This window comes from Erinaceus europaeus, chromosome 3, assembly GCF_950295315.1.
Source record: "Erinaceus europaeus chromosome 3, mEriEur2.1, whole genome shotgun sequence".
NCBI lineage: Eukaryota > Metazoa > Chordata > Mammalia > Eulipotyphla > Erinaceidae > Erinaceus > Erinaceus europaeus.
Window position 1 is genome coordinate 65,064,519 of NC_080164.1, and position 21,811 is coordinate 65,086,329.

At 38.6% G+C, this 21,811-nt stretch overlaps 1 protein-coding gene and 1 non-coding gene across 3 annotated transcripts in view; both read right to left on the minus strand.

Annotated features, from left to right (window-relative positions):
• ZC3H6 (zinc finger CCCH-type containing 6) overlaps positions 1-21,811 on the minus strand; it is a 73,612-nt gene that overhangs the window by 11,249 nt on the left and 40,552 nt on the right. Inside the window, exons 4-8 of one of the 2 annotated variants that reach the window (XM_060187331.1) lie at positions 17,209-17,485; positions 12,490-12,623; positions 10,789-10,905; positions 9,641-9,754; positions 1,052-1,159 (exon numbers count right to left, since the gene is read on the minus strand). In XM_060187331.1, coding sequence (XP_060043314.1) covers positions 1,052-1,159; positions 9,641-9,754; positions 10,789-10,905; positions 12,490-12,623; positions 17,209-17,485 — 750 coding nt within the window. The remainder of the gene's footprint in view (positions 1-1,051; positions 1,160-9,640; positions 9,755-10,788; positions 10,906-12,489; positions 12,624-17,208; positions 17,486-21,811) is intronic. The other variant, XM_060187332.1, reaches the window with a different exon arrangement.
• LOC132537875 (U6 spliceosomal RNA) lies at positions 14,961-15,063 on the minus strand. Its single transcript, XR_009549298.1, has one exon. It is a non-coding gene; the product is annotated as a U6 spliceosomal RNA (small nuclear RNA).

The window sequence follows — 21,811 nt, forward strand, 5'->3', positions numbered from 1 at the left end:
TTATTTATAAAATGGAAATATTGACAAGACTATAGGCTAAGAGGGGTATAATTCCATACAATTCCCACTACCAGAATTCTGTATCCCATCCTGCTGGGAGAGACTCCAAGCTGTCAGAGGTGAAGTCAATGGGCTGTTGAAGTTGATTCTCTATGAGTCCAGCACCATCCCTTCCCTTGATCGCTTTCCTATTCTTTATCCCTCTGGGAGTATGGACCCAGGATCATTATGGGGTACAGAAGGTGGAAGGTCTGGCTTTTGTAATTGCTTCCCTGCTGAACATGGGTGTTGGCAGGTAGGGCTCTTGGACACATTGGTGGGGTCATCTCCTTTTCTTTTTTACATAGAAATTGAGGAGACAGAGACACTTGCAGCACACCTTTACTGCTCCTGAAGCTCTCCCCCTCACCCCTGCAGATGGGGGCTGAGGATTGGGATCAGGGACTTGAACCAGGGTCCTTGCACAGGGTAGCATGTGTACTCTACCAGGTATATGACTGCTTGGCCCTAATTCTTAATTTCTAATCCAATATTTGCTTTGTTTTGTTAGTCATTTTTGAAGTCTCACCACTATGGATTTTTCCCCTCCCCCTAGATAGAAAAAGTGAGACAGAGAGAAGGAAAGAAACCACAGCACTGAAGTTTCCTTCAATGCAGGGGGAGGCTGGGTTCAGACCTGGTCTCAGACAGGGCAAAGCAAAACACTATTATTTCTGCCTTTCTAGAAAGCTATATCAAGAAAATAAAACAAATAAAAATAGAAGTTCTTCACTTTATCATTGATTCCTCAGGTGTTTCATAAAATATGATTTATAAACTAGAATTCAAGCCAAACAAATCTATGGAGAGATCTCACATTTAATCAAAGTGTAAAAATATTACTCATTGTGGTCTGGGAGGTGGCGCAGTGGATAAAGCATTGGACTCTCAGGTATGAAGTCCTGAGTTCAATCCCCGGCAACACATATACCAGAGTGATATCAGTCTGGTTCTTTCTCTCTGTCCTATCTTTCTCATAAATAAATAAAATAATTTAAAAAATATTACTCACTTTATCCAAAAGTTTCTTTGTTTCTTTAGTTAGATCATCATGTGAAAATTTGCAATTGTCTCCTTGGTAACATTTTGCTCCACTATGATAGAACTTGCATGGAAATTCATGTAAACAAAAATGTCAAGGAACAAAGCAACTAGAATCAAACTCTAAATTTTTAAAAAGTATGTATTATTAAAAAAATAATTCCTATTAACATGAAAGAGAGATACAGACACACAGAACCAGAGCATCAACTGTCATATGGGATGCTAGTGACTTAATTCAGGACCTCATGCTTCTACATCCAACACTCCACACACTGTGCCACATCTCAGCCCACTATTTGTTATTTATTTATTTCCCCTTTTTGTTGCCCTTGTTTTTTCATTGTTGTTGTAGTTGTTGTTACTGATGTCATCGTGGTTGGATAGGACAGAGAGAAATGGAGAGAGGAGGGGAAGACAGAGAGGGGGAGAGAAAGACAGACACCAGCAGACCTGCTTCACCACCTGTGAAGCGACCTTCCTGCAGGTTGGGAGCTGGGGGCTTGAACCGGGATCCTTGCTCGGGTCCTTGTGCTTTTTTTTGCACTACATTCACTTAACCTGCTGCGCTACTGCCCAACTCCCAAATAAAGATAACTTAAAAAATTTAAAAATCTTATGTACTATGTGGAATCTAGAGATCTGATTTACATGAATTTTCCAAGAAAAAATAAATCCAAACAAAACAGAAGCAAGCAAATTGTAAGACTTGTGAGAACTATGGTGGTTATCTTTGGGAGGTGGGAGGGTAGGGACATGAAACTGGTGGTGGGTGTGATGTGGAAATATACATTGTAATTTTACAATTTATTTTGTTTTTACCAGAGCACTGCTCAGCTCTTGCTTATGGTGGTACAGGGGATTGAACCTGGGAATTCAGGGCCTCAGGCATGAGGCTCTCTTTGCATAACCATTATGCTATCTCCCCTTGCCGTAATCTTACAATTTTGTAACTTACTATTAATAAATAAGTAAATTATAAAACTAAAAAATATGTAAATCATACAGTTGAGTAGATTTAAAAAGTTACAATCATAGCTCTATCATACTTTTGTCAAAATATGTAAAGATGCATATACATATTCACTCATATATAAATACCTTAACATAGAAAAATATCTGACTTTAGGGGCCAGGTGGTGGCACATCTGTTTGAGCACACATGTCACAATGCATAAGGCCTTTGGTTTGAGCCCCAGTCCCCACCTGCAGGGGGAAAGCTTCACAAGTGGTGAAGCAGTGCTACAGGTGTCTCTCTATCACCCCCTTCCCTCTCAATTTCTGGCTATCTCTATCCAACAAATACATAAAAATAAAAAAAAAAGTTTAGTTTGAAATATATTAAGTATACCAGAATGGAGAGAATAATAAAATAAGTGTTATTATGCTGGCCACATAGAATACTCTAGTTCTCATCTTCACAACTCTTTCTCCAAACATTAAAGTATTTTAAAACACATTTCAAATACGTTTTATCTGGGAGTTGGGTGGCAGCGCAGCGGGTTAAGTGCACATGGTGCAAAGCGCAAGGACCAGCGTAAGGATCCCAGTTTGAGCCCCCGGCTCCCCACCTGCAGGGAAGTCGCTTCACAGGCAGTGAAGCAGGTCTGCAGGTGTCTATCTTTCTCTCCCCTTCTCTGTCTTCTCCTCCTCTCTCCATTTCTCTCTGTTCTACTCAACAATGACGACATCAACAACAATAATAATTACAACAAAACAAGGGCAACAAAAAGGGAATATTAAAAAATACATTTTATCTGTAAATGTTTTCATACTTGTTTCAAATAAATAAGAAATATTAAAAATATAACTTTACTACCTATCTGAAAAAATAATGTATTAATTTCATCTAATACCCTGTCAATACACAAAATTTCCACCTTGCTTACAAAAATGTAAGTAAAAAGTTTCTTCTGCCTCCCCCCCTTTATAAACCAGAGCACTGCTCAGCTTTGGCTTATGGTGATACTGGGGACTGAACCTCAGACCTCAGAATCTCGGGCATAAACATCCTTTTTGCATAACCATTATGCTAGCTCCCCAGCCATAATATATATATATATATATGTAGTTGCTTTATTCAGATTAGGGTCCAAACAAGATCCACAAATTGTATATAGCTAATATATTGTTCAAGTTTCTCTTACTGATCTCTAAAATTTTCTTCCCTCCTTTTGTGATGTATAACTTATTTAATTAGACATTTATAGTGTTTAAATACTTAGCACTGCATTGTATCAGGAAGCATTTAGTGTCTGCTTGTTTCATTTTAGTCAAGTTAAGATTGATCAGTTGGTTTAGGTCTATCATTAATGACAATGTTTCTCATTAATTTTTCAACTAGTGATTTTAGCAGACATCTGTAATCACTGCTAAGATTCATTAATTCATTATAATTTGCAGAATGATAGGACTGCTAAGTCAAAGGATATGTTCATGTGTAATTTTTACAGGTACTACCAAGCTTCCTTCCAGTAGCGTTCACTATTTCAAATTTCTATCAACAAGCTGAATGCATTTTGTATTTTATTTATTATTTTTTTTGTCTCAGGATTATTGCTGGAGTCTTACTGCTCCCACAGCCACTTTTTCTTTTCCCTTTCTTTCTTTGATATAAAGAAACTGAGAGGGGAAAGGGGAGACAGAGAGAGAGAGAGAGACAGACACCTGAGTATTTGCTTCACCACTTGTGAAGCTTCCCCTCTACAGGTGGGGAATGGGGCTCAAAACCAGGTCCTTGTACACAGTAAAGTGCGCTCTTAGCCAGTACAACTATTTTTTAAGGCCTTGCTAACAAACTTTGTTTTTTTGTTGTTGCTTTTTACCAAATCTGATTAACTGCAAATAGTATCTCAGTGGATGAAATCGCATTCCTCATACTATAAGCAGAATAAAGCATATTTGGGGGTTGGGCAGTGTCACACTCTGTTAAACTCACATAGTACTAAGTGCAAAGAGCCATGAAAGGATCTGAGTTCAAGCCCTCCTACCACTGCAGGGGGGACACTTCACAAATGGCGAAGCAGGTCTGCAGGTCTATCTCTGTATCTCCCACTTCCTTCTTAATTTCTGTCTTATCCAATAAAATGGAAATGGCCACCAGTAACAATGGATTCATACGTATAAACATAGTGCCAACACCCAGCCCCAGTGCTAATTTTATAGGCAAAATATTATTAATTTTTTAACCAGAGCACTGCTCAGCTCTGGGTTATGGTGGTGCAGGGGATAGAACCTGGGACTCTGGAGCCTCAGGCATGAGGGTCTCTTTGCATAACCATTATGCTATCTACCCCTAGAAGTACATTTTCATACCTCTTTTTTTTTTTTTAAGAATTTGTTTATTTATTCATGAGAAAGATAGGCAGAGAGAGAAAGAACCAGACATCACTCTGGCACATGTGCTGCCGGGAATTGAAGTCAGGACATCATGGTTGAGAATCTAACGCTTTATCCACTGTGCCACCTCCCAGACCACCATAACTCTTTCAAAAATGTCACTATGCCAGACCACCAAAGTACCATTAACCTCCCACTGAAGTTTATTGGACCTCTCTATCCTTTTTTTGCATTATAAGAGTATGATACATACATGATTTCACCACTCCTAAACTGAAATTTTTTATTCTTTTTTTTTCAAATAGAGAAAATGAGAGAGAGAGACAGAGAGAGGAAGAGAAACCACAGCACTGGGACTTCTCCTGGTGCCATGGTTCTGACTTTGGTAACCTCAGTTCTGCAGTCTAAAATTCAAAGGTGTGTCTTAATTTGTTTTTTTTCCTCCAGGGTATCGCTGGGGCTCGGTGTCTACACTACGAATCCATTGCTAATGTGGCCATTCTCTCTGTTGTTATTGAATATGACAGAGAGAAATTAAAGAGGGAAGTGGGAGATAAGGAGAAAGATAAGACACCTGCTGACCTTTGTTTCTTTATATACTCTCTATATAGTAGGATAATTACATATTTCCCCATTACTTAAGAACTTTAATATCGTGGTCCGGGAGGTGGCGCAGTGATAAAGCTTTGAACTCTCAAGCATGAGGTCCTGAGTTTGATCCCTGGCAGCACATGTACCAGAGTGATGTCTGGTTTTTTTTCTCTCTCCTCCTATCTTTCTCATTAATAAATAATTTTTTTAAAAAAAAAGAACTTTAATATCTCTTGAGATAATGAATCCCTTTGTTGCTTGTCAAAAAAGCTTTTTCTTTTCTTTTTTGCCTCCAGGGTTATTGTTGAGCTCAGTGCTGGCATTATGAATCCACTGCTCCTGGCAGCCATTTTTTCTCCCACATTTTTATTCAATAGGAGAGAAACTGAGAGTAATGGGGAGATAGAGGAAGAAAGACACCTGCAGACCCGCTTCACTGATTGTGAAGCACTCCCCCTGCAGGTAGGGAGTGGGGGCTCCAACCTAGATCCTTGCACAGGTCCTTGTGCTTCCTACTATGTGCACTTAACCAATTGCACCACCACCCACCCCACCTGAAAAGTTTTTTTGTATTCCTTAAAATCTAAGTCATAACCTAGCAGGGTACAGTATTCTTGGGTGGAGGTGTGTTCCATTCAAAAATTTTAAATATTTTATGTCATTCCTTTTTGGTCTTTATAGTTTTTAGCAAGAAACAGTTGATAGTTTTATAAGGGCTTGTTTATAAGTAACTCACTGCTTTTCACTTGCTTTTATTTTTTAAAGATTAAGTCATATATTTGTGAGAAAGAGAGAAAAAGAACCAGAACATCACTCCAGCATATAGGTTGCTAGGGCTTAAACTCGGGACCGTGAAGAGCCCAATGCCTGATTCACTGGGCCTCCTTTCTTGATGCTTTCAGGATTCTCTTTGATCCCTGCTATTTATTTCTACGTTTCCTTATGTTTGCCATTGCTTGGGTTTCACTGCTTCGGGTCAACTTTTTCACATAGAGGGGAAGAAGGAAAGATACAACAGCACCAATACTTCCTTCAGGCAGTGGTGGCTGGGCTCAAATCCAGGTTGCGTACATGACAAAACAGGCACACTATCAATAGGTGTTATCTGGCTGGCCTGATCTTTGCCATTTTAACTATAATGTGTCTTGCTGTGTAGTAGTGTGGGTTCACTTTGCTTGGAACTCTTATTACTTACTGGATCTGAGGTTCTGTTTTAATACTGGGAAATTCTCAGTTACTTTTTCTTTTTTTCAAGTAAGATTTATTACTTTCTTTCCTCCCTGTGGCACTCCTCTGATATGTTGTTCCTCTTGATGTTTTTCCACAACTCTTCTGTATTTCTGCCTGAATTAACTTCATTTGCTTTATTTTTTTATTGGTAGGAACAGTAATAAATTGAGAAGGGGAGAGAGAGAGACACCTGCTGTACTGTTTCTCCACATGTGAAGCTTCCCCTCTGCAGGTGGGTACTGGAGACCTGAACCCAGTCCTTGTGCACTCCGCTCCTATGTGTACTCCACTAGATGCGCCACCACTTGGCCCCACTGCATTTGTATTAGTTCTTCATTGTGTTCTGTTCTATATGGTTTCCTCTGCCTTCTCACCCAGCTCCCACCCTTTACTGCCTTTCTAGTTGTATTCCTTATCTGGAGTCATATTTCCTGTTGCCTTGTCGAATTTTTTCACTGAACTCATTTTTGTTGAGTATTCTTAGAACCACCGCTCTGAAGTCTTCTTTAGGAAATTTACATAATTCTGTTGAATTTGAAGGTTTTCTGGGCTATTGTCTTGATCCACCTGTGGGGTGGTTTCTTCTGTCTTCCTATTTGGTGCTCTGTCAATATCTGGGCTGTGGACCTGGACAGTGACAAAGGGCTACTTGGGTGGTAACCAGTGGTACAAGGTTTTGATGCCCAGAAGTGACTACATGGCTATGGATGAAGGGTCAGGTTTAAAAGGAGGCTGAAGTCTCAGTCCTAGGTAGTAACATAATGCATACTCTGAGCCTGGCAAGGAGCAGAGTCTGCAAAGTGTGAATCTACAAGGAAGCAAGGTTAGCCGTGGAGTCCCTTTGCTATAATTTGGGAGGTCTTAAGGGTGCTTGCTGTTTGTAAGAGTGAAACTTGTTAGCTACTAACCTGCTGTGGGCTGGGTCTACCCAACATATAGCCTGCAGGAGGTAGCACTCTTGATAAATGTCAGCTAAATTCATTAAGGTTAGAACTATTCTAGAATTTGCCCCCAGAATCTATTACTTAATTCCAGTATGTGGCCCAACAGTCCTGTTCTCAGCAATATTTCTGAGGTATCAGTTAGATGGCTATTACAATTTCCACTAGATACAGTTTCTTGACTCTTATTTCAGTTGTCAGTATAGAATCATAGTAGAATTGGGATGTGGGAATTCAGTATAACCTACCCCGTTCCCCAGATTTAAAATTTCATATATTGGATTTTTTTTTTCTTGACTGAAGCTTGTTGAAACAAAGGGGTTTCTTTTTTTTTTCTTCTTTTTTTAAAATATATTTATTTATTCCCTTTTGTTGCCTTTGTTGTAATTCTTATTGTTGTCATCATTGTTGGATAGGACAGAGAGAAATGGAGGGAGGAGGGGAAGACAGAGAGGGGGAGAGAAAGACAGACACCTACAGACCTGCTTCACTGCTTGTGAAGCAACTCCCCTGCAGGTGGAGAGCCAGGGGCTTGAACCGGGATCCTTACGCTGGTCCTTGTGCTTTGTGCCACATGCACTTAACCTGATGCACTACCACCTGACTCCCAGGGGTTTCTTTCTTAGGGAGGGAGTCTCTCTGTATCTCATGGCATGGATATTAACTTTTTATCTCTTGCTATGGAAATGTGTTCATCTAGGTCTCAGGGATGTCTCTGTGCTGTTTCATGTTTTGATGTAGCTTTGCTCTTATTGTGGGAGGAGATAAGCACAGGTCCACCCTATCTGGCCACTGTGGCCCCTAACCAACAATTAGGACTTCTATTTTTTAACTAAGTGAAGCATTTTGCCAGCACCTTTAGGAAACAGTCTCTTGAAATACCTATAGGTTGAGTATATTTGATATAAAATGTATTTACTTTATAGATTTCTCCCCACAAAGGAAGGTTATTTTCCTTCTCTGAAGAAAAATTGTATTTGTCCTTCTTAAGTATAATGGATGACTAAACTTATCTCATGTAATAGACTTTTAAATTTAAACTTTTAAATCTTTCTAGGTTGTACTTATGGTTTATTTTTAATTTTTAAATTATTTTTGCCACCAGGGTTATTGCTGGGGCTTGGTGCCTGCACAACAAATCCAGTGGTCATTTCTCCTTTTGTCTCCAGGGTTATTGCTGGGGCTTGGTGTCTGCAATACAAATCCACTGCTCCTGGAGGTCATTTTTCCCCTTTTGTTGCTCTTGTTATCATTGTTATTATTATTGTTGTTATTAGATAGGGCAGAGAGAAATTGAGAGAAGATATGGGAAGACAGAGAGGGGGAAAGACACCTGCAGACCTGCTTCAGCACTTTGATCCATGTGCGCTTAACCTGCTGTACTACCACCCAACCCCCCACATTTTTTAAACCTCCGTGTGCCTTAAAGCTTTATTTACTTATTTATTTATTTCTGCCACCAAGTTTATTGCTGGGGCTCAGTGCTGGCTCTATGAATCCACTGCTCCCAGCAGCCCCCCCTTTTTTTTGTCTGTCTGCTTTATTTGATAGGACAGAGAGAAAGAAATTTAGAGAGGAGGGGAGACAGACAGAAAGATAGATGACAGACAGATAGATAGATAGATAGATAGACAGACAGATAAAGACACCTGCAGGCGTACTTCACTGCTCGTGCAGTATCCACCCTGCAGGTGAGGAGGAGTGGGAGCTTGAACCTGGATACTTGCACATGGTAACATATGCATTTAACCTGGTGGGCCACCAGCCAGTCCCACAACCTTTAATAATTTTGACTACCATATCTTTCCTTTTCCTTTCCCTTTCCCTTCTCCTTCCTTCCTTCGTTCCTTCCTTCCCTTCCCTTCTTTCATTCCTTCCAGTTTATCACTGGGGCTTGGTGCCAGCACTACGAATCCACTGCTCCTGGTGGCTGTTTTTTTCCATTTTATTTAACAGGATAGAGAGAAACTGAGAGGGGAGGGGAGACAGAAAGGGAGAAAGATACCTGCAGAACTGTGTCGCAGCTTGTAAAGCATCCTCCCTTCAGGTGGGGAGCCAGGCACTTCAACCTGGATCCTTGCACTTAATACTATGTGTACTTAACCGGGTGTGCCACCACCCGGCCCCCAATATTTTCTCCCTCCCTTCCTCCCTTCCTTACCTCCTTCTTCCTTCCCTCCCTCCATTCCTTTTTTCCTTCTGTCCTTTCAGGGTTTCGCTGAGGATTCCTGCCTACATTATTCCACTCTTTCAAGCAGACTTCCTTCCTCTTCTTTTTTCTAGATAGAGGATAAGGTGGGGGCACAATACTGATTCCTGATTCAAGAAGTTTCACCTTTTCATGGAACTCTCATGTGGTGGCTATGGGCTCAAACCCGCCTACTCAAGCATGGTAGAGTGTGTGGTCTACCAAGTGAGCTATCTCTCAGCCCCTGGTTAACATACTTTTGAGAAAGGATATTATGCATATAAATACAGTTCTCTCCTTTCGTACAGTATCCTTGTAAATAAAATCTGCAGATCTCTTTTCTCTTCTCCAATTCAGCATCATGATCAAATTTACATTGGTCTCCCTGTTCACAGAAAAATAAAAAATAAATAATCGCATTAAAATTCCTCCATGGTGTTTCAAGGTAGAACTATGTACAACCTCCATAATGCCCAGGAACATTTGACTTCTTTGAATAATGAGTTAGTCATTCAAATAGTTCTTTAGAATTGGAGCAGTATTACAATGACCATAATCCCAGATGACTCTACCTGGGTTCCACCAGCATTTCTAGATGAGCTACTATGGGCGCTGAGTTAATTTACATAACCTTTTAGTTTCTGTATAAAATGGGGGTTAATAAAGGAAGTTCCTTCAGAGGATCACTGTAAGGGTTAAAACATTTAATATTAGTAATGTACTTTGAAGTCTACTTACTACACAGCATATACATTTGTTAAATAAAATCTGGCTTTATTATCCTAGAATGTAACTGAATGAGCTCTTACATGTATTTCCATGTAAGATACATGTTGAAGAACCAGTTTATTATAAGATTAAAAAATGAATCATCTCCAAAAGACTTTTTCTTCTTAAAATATTATTAAATTTTATTTACCTGATAGGACAGAGAGAAAATGAGAGGGAGAAACAGAGAGAGAGACAGAGAGACACCTGTACCTGCAGCACTGCTTCACTGCTCATGAAGTTTTCCCCTGCAGGTGGAGATCAGGAGCTTAAACCTGGGTCCCTGCATGTGGTAACACATGCAGTTAACCAGGTGCACCACCACCCAACCCCCCTCCCCAATTTATTTTCAATTTTTAATAACTTATTTTTATGATAAAGAGAAGGGGAAAGCAAAACAGAGCATCACTTAGAAAGGCACTTAATTTTTAAAAATGTAGTGCCAGGGATCAAACACTGGGCCTTTTGCTTGCATTCTACCACCAACCTACCTCAATTCAGTTTTTATTTTATATTTTATGAGAAACAAAAAGTAAGAAAGGAGAGACATCAAAGCATTGCTCCACCAATCAAGAATTTCTACCCATTTCTAAGACTCTGGAAGATAAAAATTATAAGTTAAAATGATTTATGATATCCTTATCAATTTACCTTAATACATCTCCCTTCCAGAAAATATTTACAGATTTGTTTTCCTTTGTGTTCCACTGTGTGCTGATTAATGAATTCCTGAGTCATAACCTTCCATTTTTTCCCTGGTTTACTATACTGCAAGGAAGAAAAAAAAAACATTTGAATGCAACACATGAATGTTGAATAGGTACTAAAACACAGTCAAATGGGGCTCAGAAATTAAAGGTGGTCAAGACTGAACATTTTGAAATTATTTACATGTGGAAAGAGATATGCTTCCAGTATTCTGATTGCTAAAGATGCTCACTTCTATTTTAGTTATGAAGCATAATTATATTTGAAAATTATGAAAAACTTAAAAGTTAAAAAAATTCTCAGTTTGGGTAAAACTAAAATAAAATATGCATTAGATGTATTGGTGACAGATTTTTTTCAAATTGTTTTAGTACGGAAATAATGACTTATGAGATAGTTGTCACATTAGTGCAGTTTCTTATTTCTCTGTGGTAGACATGTGATAGAAAACTTAAAATATTCATATTATTTGAAATTGAATTTGGAAGGATTATTTTTATTCCCTATTTTTTGTTGAGGGACTAATGGTTTACAGTATAATCTTTTTTTTTTTCCTTACCACTCCCATTACCAAAGGTCTGTGTCCCTATCAGTTCTCCCAGTCTTACATATAGGTTGACTTTTTTTTTTGCATTTATATTTTCAATTCTCTATATTTTCATGAGTGAAACCATTCTGTATTTGTCCTTCACTTTCTTACTTGCTTCACTAAGCTAATATTCTCCAATTCCATCCATTTTATTCCACAGGACATATCATCTTTTTTTTAATCACTGTGTAATACTCCATTGAGTATCGAAAGGATTATTTCAAAGGAAGGCACATGAAGATTTATTCATAAAAATAATTACTATAAACCCTCCTGCAGACTTATTCATAAAAATAATTACTACAAACCCTCCTGTACTGCTGGTAGACATGTAAATTGATCTAACGTCTGGAGAACTCTCAGAAGGCTAGAAGTGGACCTACCCTATGACCCTGCAATTCCTCTCTCGGGGATATATCCTAAGGAACCAAACACACCCACCCAAAAAGATTTGTGTATACCTATGTTCATAGCAGCACAATTTGTAATAGCCAAAACCTGGGAGCAACCCAGGTATCCAACAACAGATTGAGTGGCTGAGCAAGTTGTGGTCTATATACACAATGGAATACTACTCAGCTATTGAAAATTGATGATTTCTTTACCTCATCTTGGATGGAACTTAAAGGAATCATGTTAAGTCAGATAAGCCAAAAAGAGAAGGCTGAATATGGGATGATCCCACTCATAGACAGAAGTGGAAAAATAAGATCAGAAGAGAAAACACTAAGCAGAACTTGGACTGGAGTTGGTGTACTGCACCAAAGTAAAGACAGGGGTGGAGTGGAGGGAAGTGTTCAGATCCTGGACCAGGATGGCAGAGGAGGACCATGTGGGGGTTGAACTGTTATGTGGAAAGCTGAGAAATACTACACATGTACCAACTATTGTATTTTACAGTAAACCATTAATTCCCCAATAAAGAAAAGTATAATAATATATAAAGTAGCATTATAATCACATATACAATAAAGTAGCATTATAATTACAGTGCCTTCTTTTGCAGCCAAATGGATTAAAATATGAAAAAGCTCCTCTCATTAAGTTCTCAGTACCTCTTGAAAGTCATCTGTTCCTGAAAAAATATTAGACCCTTTATTGGTTCTTCCCCCACGGTCTTTGCGTTTGATTTTCTTCAGCAAACCACGTCCACGACCAACATTGTAACTTTTAGTCCTCTGTTCAATACCTTAAAAAAAAAGTGAACAAACACTTCAAACTTTGAAGAAAAAGCACGCCTGTTAATCTGTTAGTTTATAGAGAATATCATATTTGACACTGTCCATAGTATACACTGTATTCTTTTTTCCTTGAAATGCAATCAAAATTAAATGTTTACACTTTACTTCCTAAGTACTGTTTTTCTTCTCCTTCCTCTTCTTCTTCTTCATTTTTATTTATTTGACAGGACAGAGAGAAATTGAGAGGGGAAGGAAAGATAGGGAGAGTGAAAGATAGACACCTGAAGACCTGCTTTACCACTCATGAAGCTTCTTCCCTGCAGGTGGGGAGCAGGGGGTCAAGCCTGGATACTTGCACATGGTGCTATGTGCACTTAACCAAGTGTACCACCACCTTGCCCCCAGTACTGCTTCTTACCCTTTTTAAAAAATATATTTATTTATTTTCCCTTTTGTTGCCCTTGTTGTTTTATTGTTGTAGTTATTATTGTTGTTGTTATTGATGTCATTGTTAGGACAAAGAGAAATGGAGAGAGATAGGGAAGACAGAGAGGAGGAGAGAAAGACAGACACCTGCAGACCTGCTTCACTGCCTGTGAAATGACTCCTCTGCAGGTGGGGAGCTGAAGGCTCTGACCGGGATTCTTACGCCAGTCCTTGTGCTTCATGCCACGTACGCTTAACCCACTGCACTACTGCCCAACTTCCTACTCTTTTTTTTTTTTTAAATGCTGTCCCAGGTACGAACTTAGGGCCTCATGTATATATGATGCCATTGAGCAATTTCTCTAGCTCATTTTTTGTCAGTGTATATCCTTACAAGACAGAGATGCAAATAGACAAACACCAAAACACTGCACTATCCATCATGCTCTCATGTGTTTATGGGGATCAAAACAGGAGTCTCATAACTAGTATACATTCTACCTACTGAGCTTTCTCCTGGTCCCCATTCTTTTGTTATTTAAGGAAGATTAATATAAAGAAGGCAGAGAACAAGTGCATGTGGCTAGAGAAGGCAAATCTAATTTTATTATTTTTCAACTTTCTTTAGAATGAAAAATAAAGCTTTTTGCTTTTAAGAGAACCAACATTATATTCACTTCTAAGAAAGACATTGTCATTGACTTATTTGTAGCAAATCATAATTCTACTGATAGTTTATAGTAGTTATAATATATCTATAAGTAAAATCTATATCTTTTAACTTGGAAAAAACTTGGCATTTAAAGTTATCTAAAAATGCCCTCAAATTGTAAAAGTTATTATTATACAATAAGCTATAGTACAAAATTATTTCTCATTTTACCAAGGTCATATTGAACTAATAAGTTTTCAAATAACCTTTACCTATAAAAAAAACATTTTAAAACAATTCACTTCATTCAAATAAATATGAAAACTTTAAAATAACATACCAACTCAAAGAATCATGCTGATGGAGATTTTGAGAAATTTCATACACTTGCAGGGTATCATAGTGGTCCAACTTTTTGGGTATCATTGACTTATGGATAAAAATATATTACAAAATTTTAATTCCTTTATTATTTTTATTAATTTATTGGATAGAGATAACCAGAAATCAAGAGGGAAGAGGGTGACAGGGAGGGAGAGACACAGAGAAGCCTGCAACACAGCTTCACCACTTGCAAAGCTTTCCTCATGCAGGTAGGGACTAGGGGCTCAAACCCAGGTCTTTGCACACTGTAACATGTGTGTTCAACCAGGTGCACCACTATTTTTGTGTGTTCTTTGTTTGGTTACCTTTTTTTTTTTTTTAGAATTTATTTATTTATTCATGAGAGAGATAGGAGAGAAAGAACCAAATATCACTCTGGTACCTGTGCTGCCGGGGATCGAACCTGGGACCCCATGGTTGAGGATCCAATGCTCTAGATCTACTGCGCTACCTCCTGGAACACGGTTATCTTTTTTGGTTTTTTTTTATTTTTTTAAATATTTATTTTCCCTTTTGTTGCCCTTGTTTTTTTATTGTTGTTGTAGTTATTACTGTTGTTGTTATTGATGTCATTATTGTTAGATAGGACAGAGAGAAGTGCAGAGAGGAGGGGAAGACAAAGAGAAGGAGAGAAAGATAAACACCTGTAAACCTGCTTTACTGCCTGTGAAGTAACTCCCCTGCAAGTGGGGAGCTGGGGGCTCGAACCAGGATCCTTGCGCTCTGTGCCACATGTGCTTAACCCGCTGTGCTACCACCCGACTCCCCTTTTTTCTTTTTCTTAAATATTTTTGTTTTAGTTCTAATGAGAAAGATACAGAAAGGTCCAGAGAGAAAGACAAGAACACTGCTCAGCTCTGGTTTATGGTGGTGCTGTGGATTGAACCTGGGACCTTGAGTCTCAGGCATGAGAGTCTTTTGTGCAGGGGCCATGCTAATCTTCTCTGTATCCTTACAATTTTAGTATATTCTTGAAGTAAGCATGATAATCTTTTACGTAACCATTATGTTGTCTTCCCAGCCCCTTGGTTATCTTTTCTACACAAAGAAAATGTTTTCTGCATTTGATCATTATTGCTTTCATAACTCAGGAGTAGGGGTGTGGGTGGTTATGCATAATGGTTATACAAAGAGACTCTCATTCCTGAGGCTCCAGTCTCAGGTTCAATCCCCCACACCATCATAAGTCAGAGTTAAGCAGTGCTCAGGGATCAGTCCACTTGGGGAGTGTGGGGGGGAATGTAGAGAGACCTTAACTACTTGTTTCTATTGTGTTTTTTTTCAAGTTCTTTCTGTTTGTTCTGTTAAATAATTGACTGTTTTATTTTATTTTTGACATTCATCTTTCATTCTGAGTTTTTTGTTTGTTTTGTTTTTACCAGACATAACCGTCATACCTCGACTCCAAGAACAAACTTACTTATTAAAATAGCATATACAGGGCCAGAGAAACAGCTCACTGGGTAGATGCCAGGTACATCATCTAGGTTCAAATCCTACTACTACGTAAGATGTGCTATGGCACTGGGAGAAGCTCTGGTGTTGTGGTCTCTCTCTTTCTCTGAATGAAAAACTGGCCTAGGGCATTAAAATCATGCATGTGTGAGGCGGCTTCAACTCTGCCAACAAATAAGTAATAAATAAAACAAAATAGCATATGCACAGACAAATTTCTTTTGCCTTGGTTCTTCTAGATTCTTATTTTCCAAATGAATTTAGCTGGGAATTAAAAAAAAAAAAAGCAAAAATCTATGTAAATAACAAAATGTAATCATAATTGTACAACAATAATTAAGGGATAGTCACATAGAGTTTGGCTGCTTATTATATAACTTCACCCCAGTCTCATCCTATTCAAATTTTCTTCAAGCAAACATACTGACTGGAAAATCTTTAGGACTGATCTGTCACATGACCCATAGTTTCTATGACAAACTGATCTAGTTCTATCCTTACTGAATTATATTAACATAGTCATACAAACTGAAACAATAAGCCAAGGGCTCGAACTGGGATCATTACACGGGTCCTTGTACTTTACACCATGTGCACTTAACCCACTACGCTAGCTACCTCAGGCCAATTAGGGTAAATTTCTAATTAAAATGTTAAGATGTTTAGATTGAGATCTTTACAGATTTTTGTCCTCAAGGTCTCAGGAATTTTTGAATTCAGGATCCACAAGAATAAAGTGATCTTGAAAAGGGACAAAAAGAGAGTCAGGCAGTAGCACAGCGGGTTAAGCGCATGTGGCACAAAGCCCAAGGACCGGTGTAAGGGTCTTGGTTTGAGTCCCTGTGAAATAGGTCTTCACGTGTCTGTCTTTCTCTCCTCCTCTCTACCTCCCCTCCTCGCTCCATTTCTCTCTGTCCTATCCAATCACAATAACAACAATAACTACAACAATAAAACAACAGGGCAACAAAATGGAATAATTTTTTTTTTTTAATTTAAAAAACATTTAAAAAAAGAAAAGGGACAAAGAAATGTAAGGGTTTTTTTGCCTCCAGGCTTATCGATGGGGCCCTGGTACCTGCACTACAAATCCACTGCGCCTGCAGGTACCTTTTCTTATCCTTGTTGTTGCTATTGCTGTCGTTATTGGATAAGACAGAGAGAAATGGAGAGAGGAGGGGAAAACAGAGAGTGGGAGAGAAAGACAGACACCTGCAGACCTGCTTCACCACTTGTGAAGCAACCCCCCTGCAGGTAGGAAGCCAGGGGATTGAACCGGGATCCTTATGCTGGTTCTTGCGCTTTGCGCCATGTGTGCTTAACCTGGTGCACTACCTCCCACCCCCCCATAACTACTCATTTTAATTGGGTTCTCAAATTCTAAAGCTAATTTATAATTTTATTTATTTATTTGTTTGTTAGTTATCACTAACGCTCAGTGCATGCACAATGACCCCATCATTCCTGACAGTATTTATTTCCTTTTTCTCTTACTCTGATAGATACAGAGAGAAATAGAGATAGAAAGACACCTGCAGCACTTATCCACTGCTCATGAAGCTTCCCAACCTACAGGTAGGGGCTGGGGACTTAAAGCCAGGTCTTTGTCCAAGGTACTCTGTGTGCCCTACCAGCTGTGCCACTGCCTGGCCCCAGACTGACAATTTTAAACTTACCTTGTTGACCTCCTTTCACTCTTTGTTTTTTTCCTTGTTCTTTAGAATATGATGATCCTAAACCAGTATTTGAGGTTTCTTTACCTTGTCTGTATTGCTTTAGCTGATTGGCAAAATCTTCCTCTGTTTCCTGATTATAGTTACCAAAGTTGTCATCACTGTAGATACCAAAGTTGTCATCACTGTAGTTACTGTATTCATCATACTCTTTACTCTTAAATTTTTTGTTATGTTGGCTCTTCTTTGATGTCACATAGCTTCCTGATATATGACCATGCTAAATGAAAACGGACAATCATATTAGTATTTTTCAATCATCTATAGTAATTCATAATAACATAAAATACCTTTTTTAATGAAAAAAGAGGAAAAAAAAACAGTTGTAAGTTTTTCTCTCTTGGCTAGCACTTAATGTATGACACTATTTAAAACAAAGTTGATGGGGTCAAGTGGTGGCAGTGCACTGATTGAGCACACATGTTACACTGTACAAGGACCTGTGTTCAACCCCCAGCCCACATCTGTAGGGGGAAAGCTTTGTAAGCAGTGAAGCTATGCTGCAGGTATCTCCGTCTCTCTTCCTCTCTATCTCTCCTTTCCCTCTCAATTTAATAAGTAAATAAAATGAATTTATTTTTTAAAAGTTCAAAAAGCTAAATGTTACTCTAATATTATTAAATAGTATAATGTTCCAAGATCTTAGTGTGTTTTGTTGCTGTCTTGTTTTCTGTGTCCATGTACTTTTTTTTTCTGCTTCATGTCTTATTTTATACAAATAGGAATACTTAAAAAAAACAGTATTTAACAGGGTTCCCTACCCCAAGAAATTAAAAGGTCTTTTTCTTTTCAGTAATTACAGAGCTAAAGTAGTAAGCAAAAATCAATTTAAAATTTTGAAGACATTGTACTGGGTTTTTTAATTGTCTTAAGCAGTGCTTTAAAAGTTTATAAACTGTTCTCAGTTTAGAACTTCAGATATTCAGAAAGGTATTGATACTGCTAAAAGGCAGTTATTTGTACCTTTACTAGCACATTTGTTACCTTTGTTTTAAGGTTTATTTATTTATTTATTTATTTATTTATTTACTGCCTCCAGGGTTATCTCTAGGGCTCGGTGCCTGTGCTACAAATCCACTGCTCCTGGAGGCTAATTTTTTCCATTTTGTTGCCCTTGTTATTACTGGATAGGACAGAGAGAAATCGAGAGAGGAAGGGAAGACAGAGGGGGAGAGAAAGATAGACACCTGCAGACCTGCTTCACCACCTGTGAAGTGACTCCTCTGCAGGTGGGGAGCCAGGGGCTTGAACCGGGATCCTTTTGCCCATCCTCGCACTTTGCATCATGTACACTTAACCTGCTTCGCTACCACCTGGCCCCCTATTTGTTTGTTTTATGAGAGTAAAAGAGAGGGAGAGACAGGAAGTGGACCACTACTGTGACATGTATCGTCCTAGGGATGGGACCCAGAGTCTCACATATGCTGGAAATGTGCTCAATCTACTACTATGTCACCTCTGAGGCTACTGCCACGATTTTTTAAAAGCCACGGTGAAAAGTCAAACAAAAAGTAATTATTTAAGTTGGTGATTTGCTTAATGGTGCTTCATTTGCTTTTAAAAAATTGTTTTTTAATTTGTTCATTTCATGTGACATAGAGTTTCACATGAGAGAGGGAAAAAAGACACAGCCCCAGTCTGGCACATACATCATTGGAGATAGAACTGAGAGTCTCAGACACAAGTTCTGTGCACTGCCAACTGAAGCACTTCCCTACCTAAAGAATGTGATTAAGTTAGTTTGTCAATAATATATTTTAATCTTTTATGACTTAAAAAATGATAGCTGAAGCTCCCAGACCTATGGTCATCTAATTTTTGACAAGGAGCCCAAACTACTAAGTGGAGAAAAAGGAAAGTCTCTTCAATAAATGGTATTGGGAAAATTGGGTTGAAATAAATATGCAGGAGAATGAAACTGAACCACTACATTTCACTTCCACACAACAGTAAACTCTAAATGGATCAAGGACTTGGATATTAGATCAGAAACTATCAGATACTTAGAGGAAAATACTGACAGAACTCTTTTCCATTTAAATTTTATAGATATCTTCAATGACACAAGTCCAATTCCAAGAATGACTAAAACAAACAAGCAAATAAATAAACAAACCAATGGGACTACATCAAATTGAAAAGCTTCTGCATAGCAAAAGAAACCATGACCCAATAAAGAGACCGTGTACAGAATAGGAGAAGATCTTTACATGCCATACATCAGACAAAAGGTAATAACCAAAATATAAGGAGCTTACCAAATTCAGCAAACAAAAAACAAACAAACCCATCCAAAAATGGGGAGAGGATATGAACAGACTATTTACCAAGGAAAAGATCCAAAAGGCCAACAGACATATGAAAAAATAATTCAAATCATTGATTGTCAGAGAAATGCAAATAGTGACAATAATGAGATACCACTTCCTTCCTGTGAGAATGTCATTCATCAGAAAAGGTAGCAACAGCAAATGCTGGAGAGGCTGTGAAGGCAAAGGAACCTTCCTGAATTGCTGTTGGGAATGTAAATTGGCCCAACCCCTGTGGAGAGCAGTCTGGAGTACTCTCAGAAGGCTAGAAATGAAGCAAAAATGGGAGTCAGGCGCTAGAACAGCAGGTTAAGTACAGGTGGCACAAAGCACAAGGACTGGCATAAGGATCCCGGTTTGAGCCCCCAGCTCCCCACTTGCAGGGGAGTCACTTCACAAGTGGTGAAGCAGGTCTGCAGGTGTCTTTCTCTCCTCATCTCTCTGTCCTGTCTAACAATAATGACATCAATTACAACAATAAAACAACAAGAGCAACAAAAGGGAATATATATATATGAAATGAACCTAAGATATGACCCAGCAATTTTTCTTCTAGGTATATATCTTAAAAAAATTTTTTTTAATGATCTTTATTTATTAGATAGGGATAGTCAGAAATTGAGAGTAAGGAGGAATAGAAAAGAAGCGAGAGAGAGAGAGACACACCTTCACCATTTGCAAAGCTTTCCCCCTGCAAATGGAGACTGGGGTCTCAAACCTGGTTCTTGTGCGTAACATGTGCACTCAACTAAGTACACCACCACCCAGCCCCTCAGGGTATTTATTCTAAGGAATCAAACATACCCATCCAAAAAGATCTATAAACACCTATATTCATAGCAGCACAATCTGTAATAGCCAGAACCTGGAAGCAACCTAGGTGTCCAACAACAGATGAGTGGCTGAGTAAGTTGTGGTACATATACACAATGGAGTACTACTTAGCTGTTAAGAACAATGAATTCAAAAAAAATTAAAAAAAAAACAAAACAAACAAACAAAAAAGTGGGTGGGGGTATAGCATAATGGTTATGCAAAGAGACTTTCATGCCTGAGGCTCTCAAGTGCCAGGTTCAATCCCCCACACCACCATAAGCCAGAGCTGAACAGTGCTCTGGTAAAAAAAAAAAAAAAAAAAAAAGAACAATGAATCCACCTTCATCTCATCTTGAAGGTGCTTGAAGGGATCATGTTAAGTGAGGTAAGCCAGAAAGAGAAAAATGAACATGAGATTATCTCACTCATGGGCAGAAGTTGAGAAATAAGAGCAGGAAGGAGAAACAGAAAGTAAAACTTGGACTGGGTTTGGTGTATTGCACCAGAGTAAAGGACTCTGGGGAGAGGGAGTGTTTTCAGGTCCTGGTCCATAATAGTGGAGAAGTACCTAGGCTGGGGGTGAGAGTGTTTTGCAGAAAACTAAAAAATTTTATGAGAGCAGGCCGCGGACTCTGGCAAAAGAATCAATGATGAAATAGATGATACCAAAGTTAAAGAAACACAGGAAGAGAAAATTAAATGTGAAGTAAAAACAGGAATGTAAACAAATTTCAAAAAAAACCCCAAGTTAGGCACTCAAGAAACTCTACATCACTGAAGACTTTGCAACATACAAAATCAAGAAGTAAGGAATATGATGCATATAGTGATAATGTCTACAGTCAGAACTCAGAAGATAATGTTGCCAAAGAACTTCAACAGTATACACAAGCTAAAGAAATGGCAAATGATCTCAGTCTTTGCCATCTCCTGAAGAATCTATGAAGAAAGGCAGAGCAAAGGATACCCAAAAAGCTGTTAAGCAAAATAATAAAAACGTTAAAACTATTCACAAGAAGAGGCCAGGCGGTGGTGCACCTGGTTGAGCACACGTTACAGTGCACATGGACCCAGGTTCGAGTCTCTGGTCCCCACCTGCAGGGGGAAAGCTTAACGAGTGGTGAAGCAGTGATGCAGCATCTCTCTGTCTCTCTCTCTCTCTCTCTATCACCGCCTTCCTTCTCAATTTCTGCCTGTGTGTCTAACCAATAAATATATAAAGATTAAACAATTTAAATTAAAAAAACCAAAACTATTCACAAGAATGGTAAACAGAAGAAAACAATGTGAAAATGGCCTGGCTCTGGAGACAAAAGAACAAATGTTTCACTAAGGAAGAGTGGCTCACAGCAACAGGATGCCAATGCTAATGAGAAGCTGCAGCAAGTGAGAATGAGTCAACAATTCACCAACCAATATAA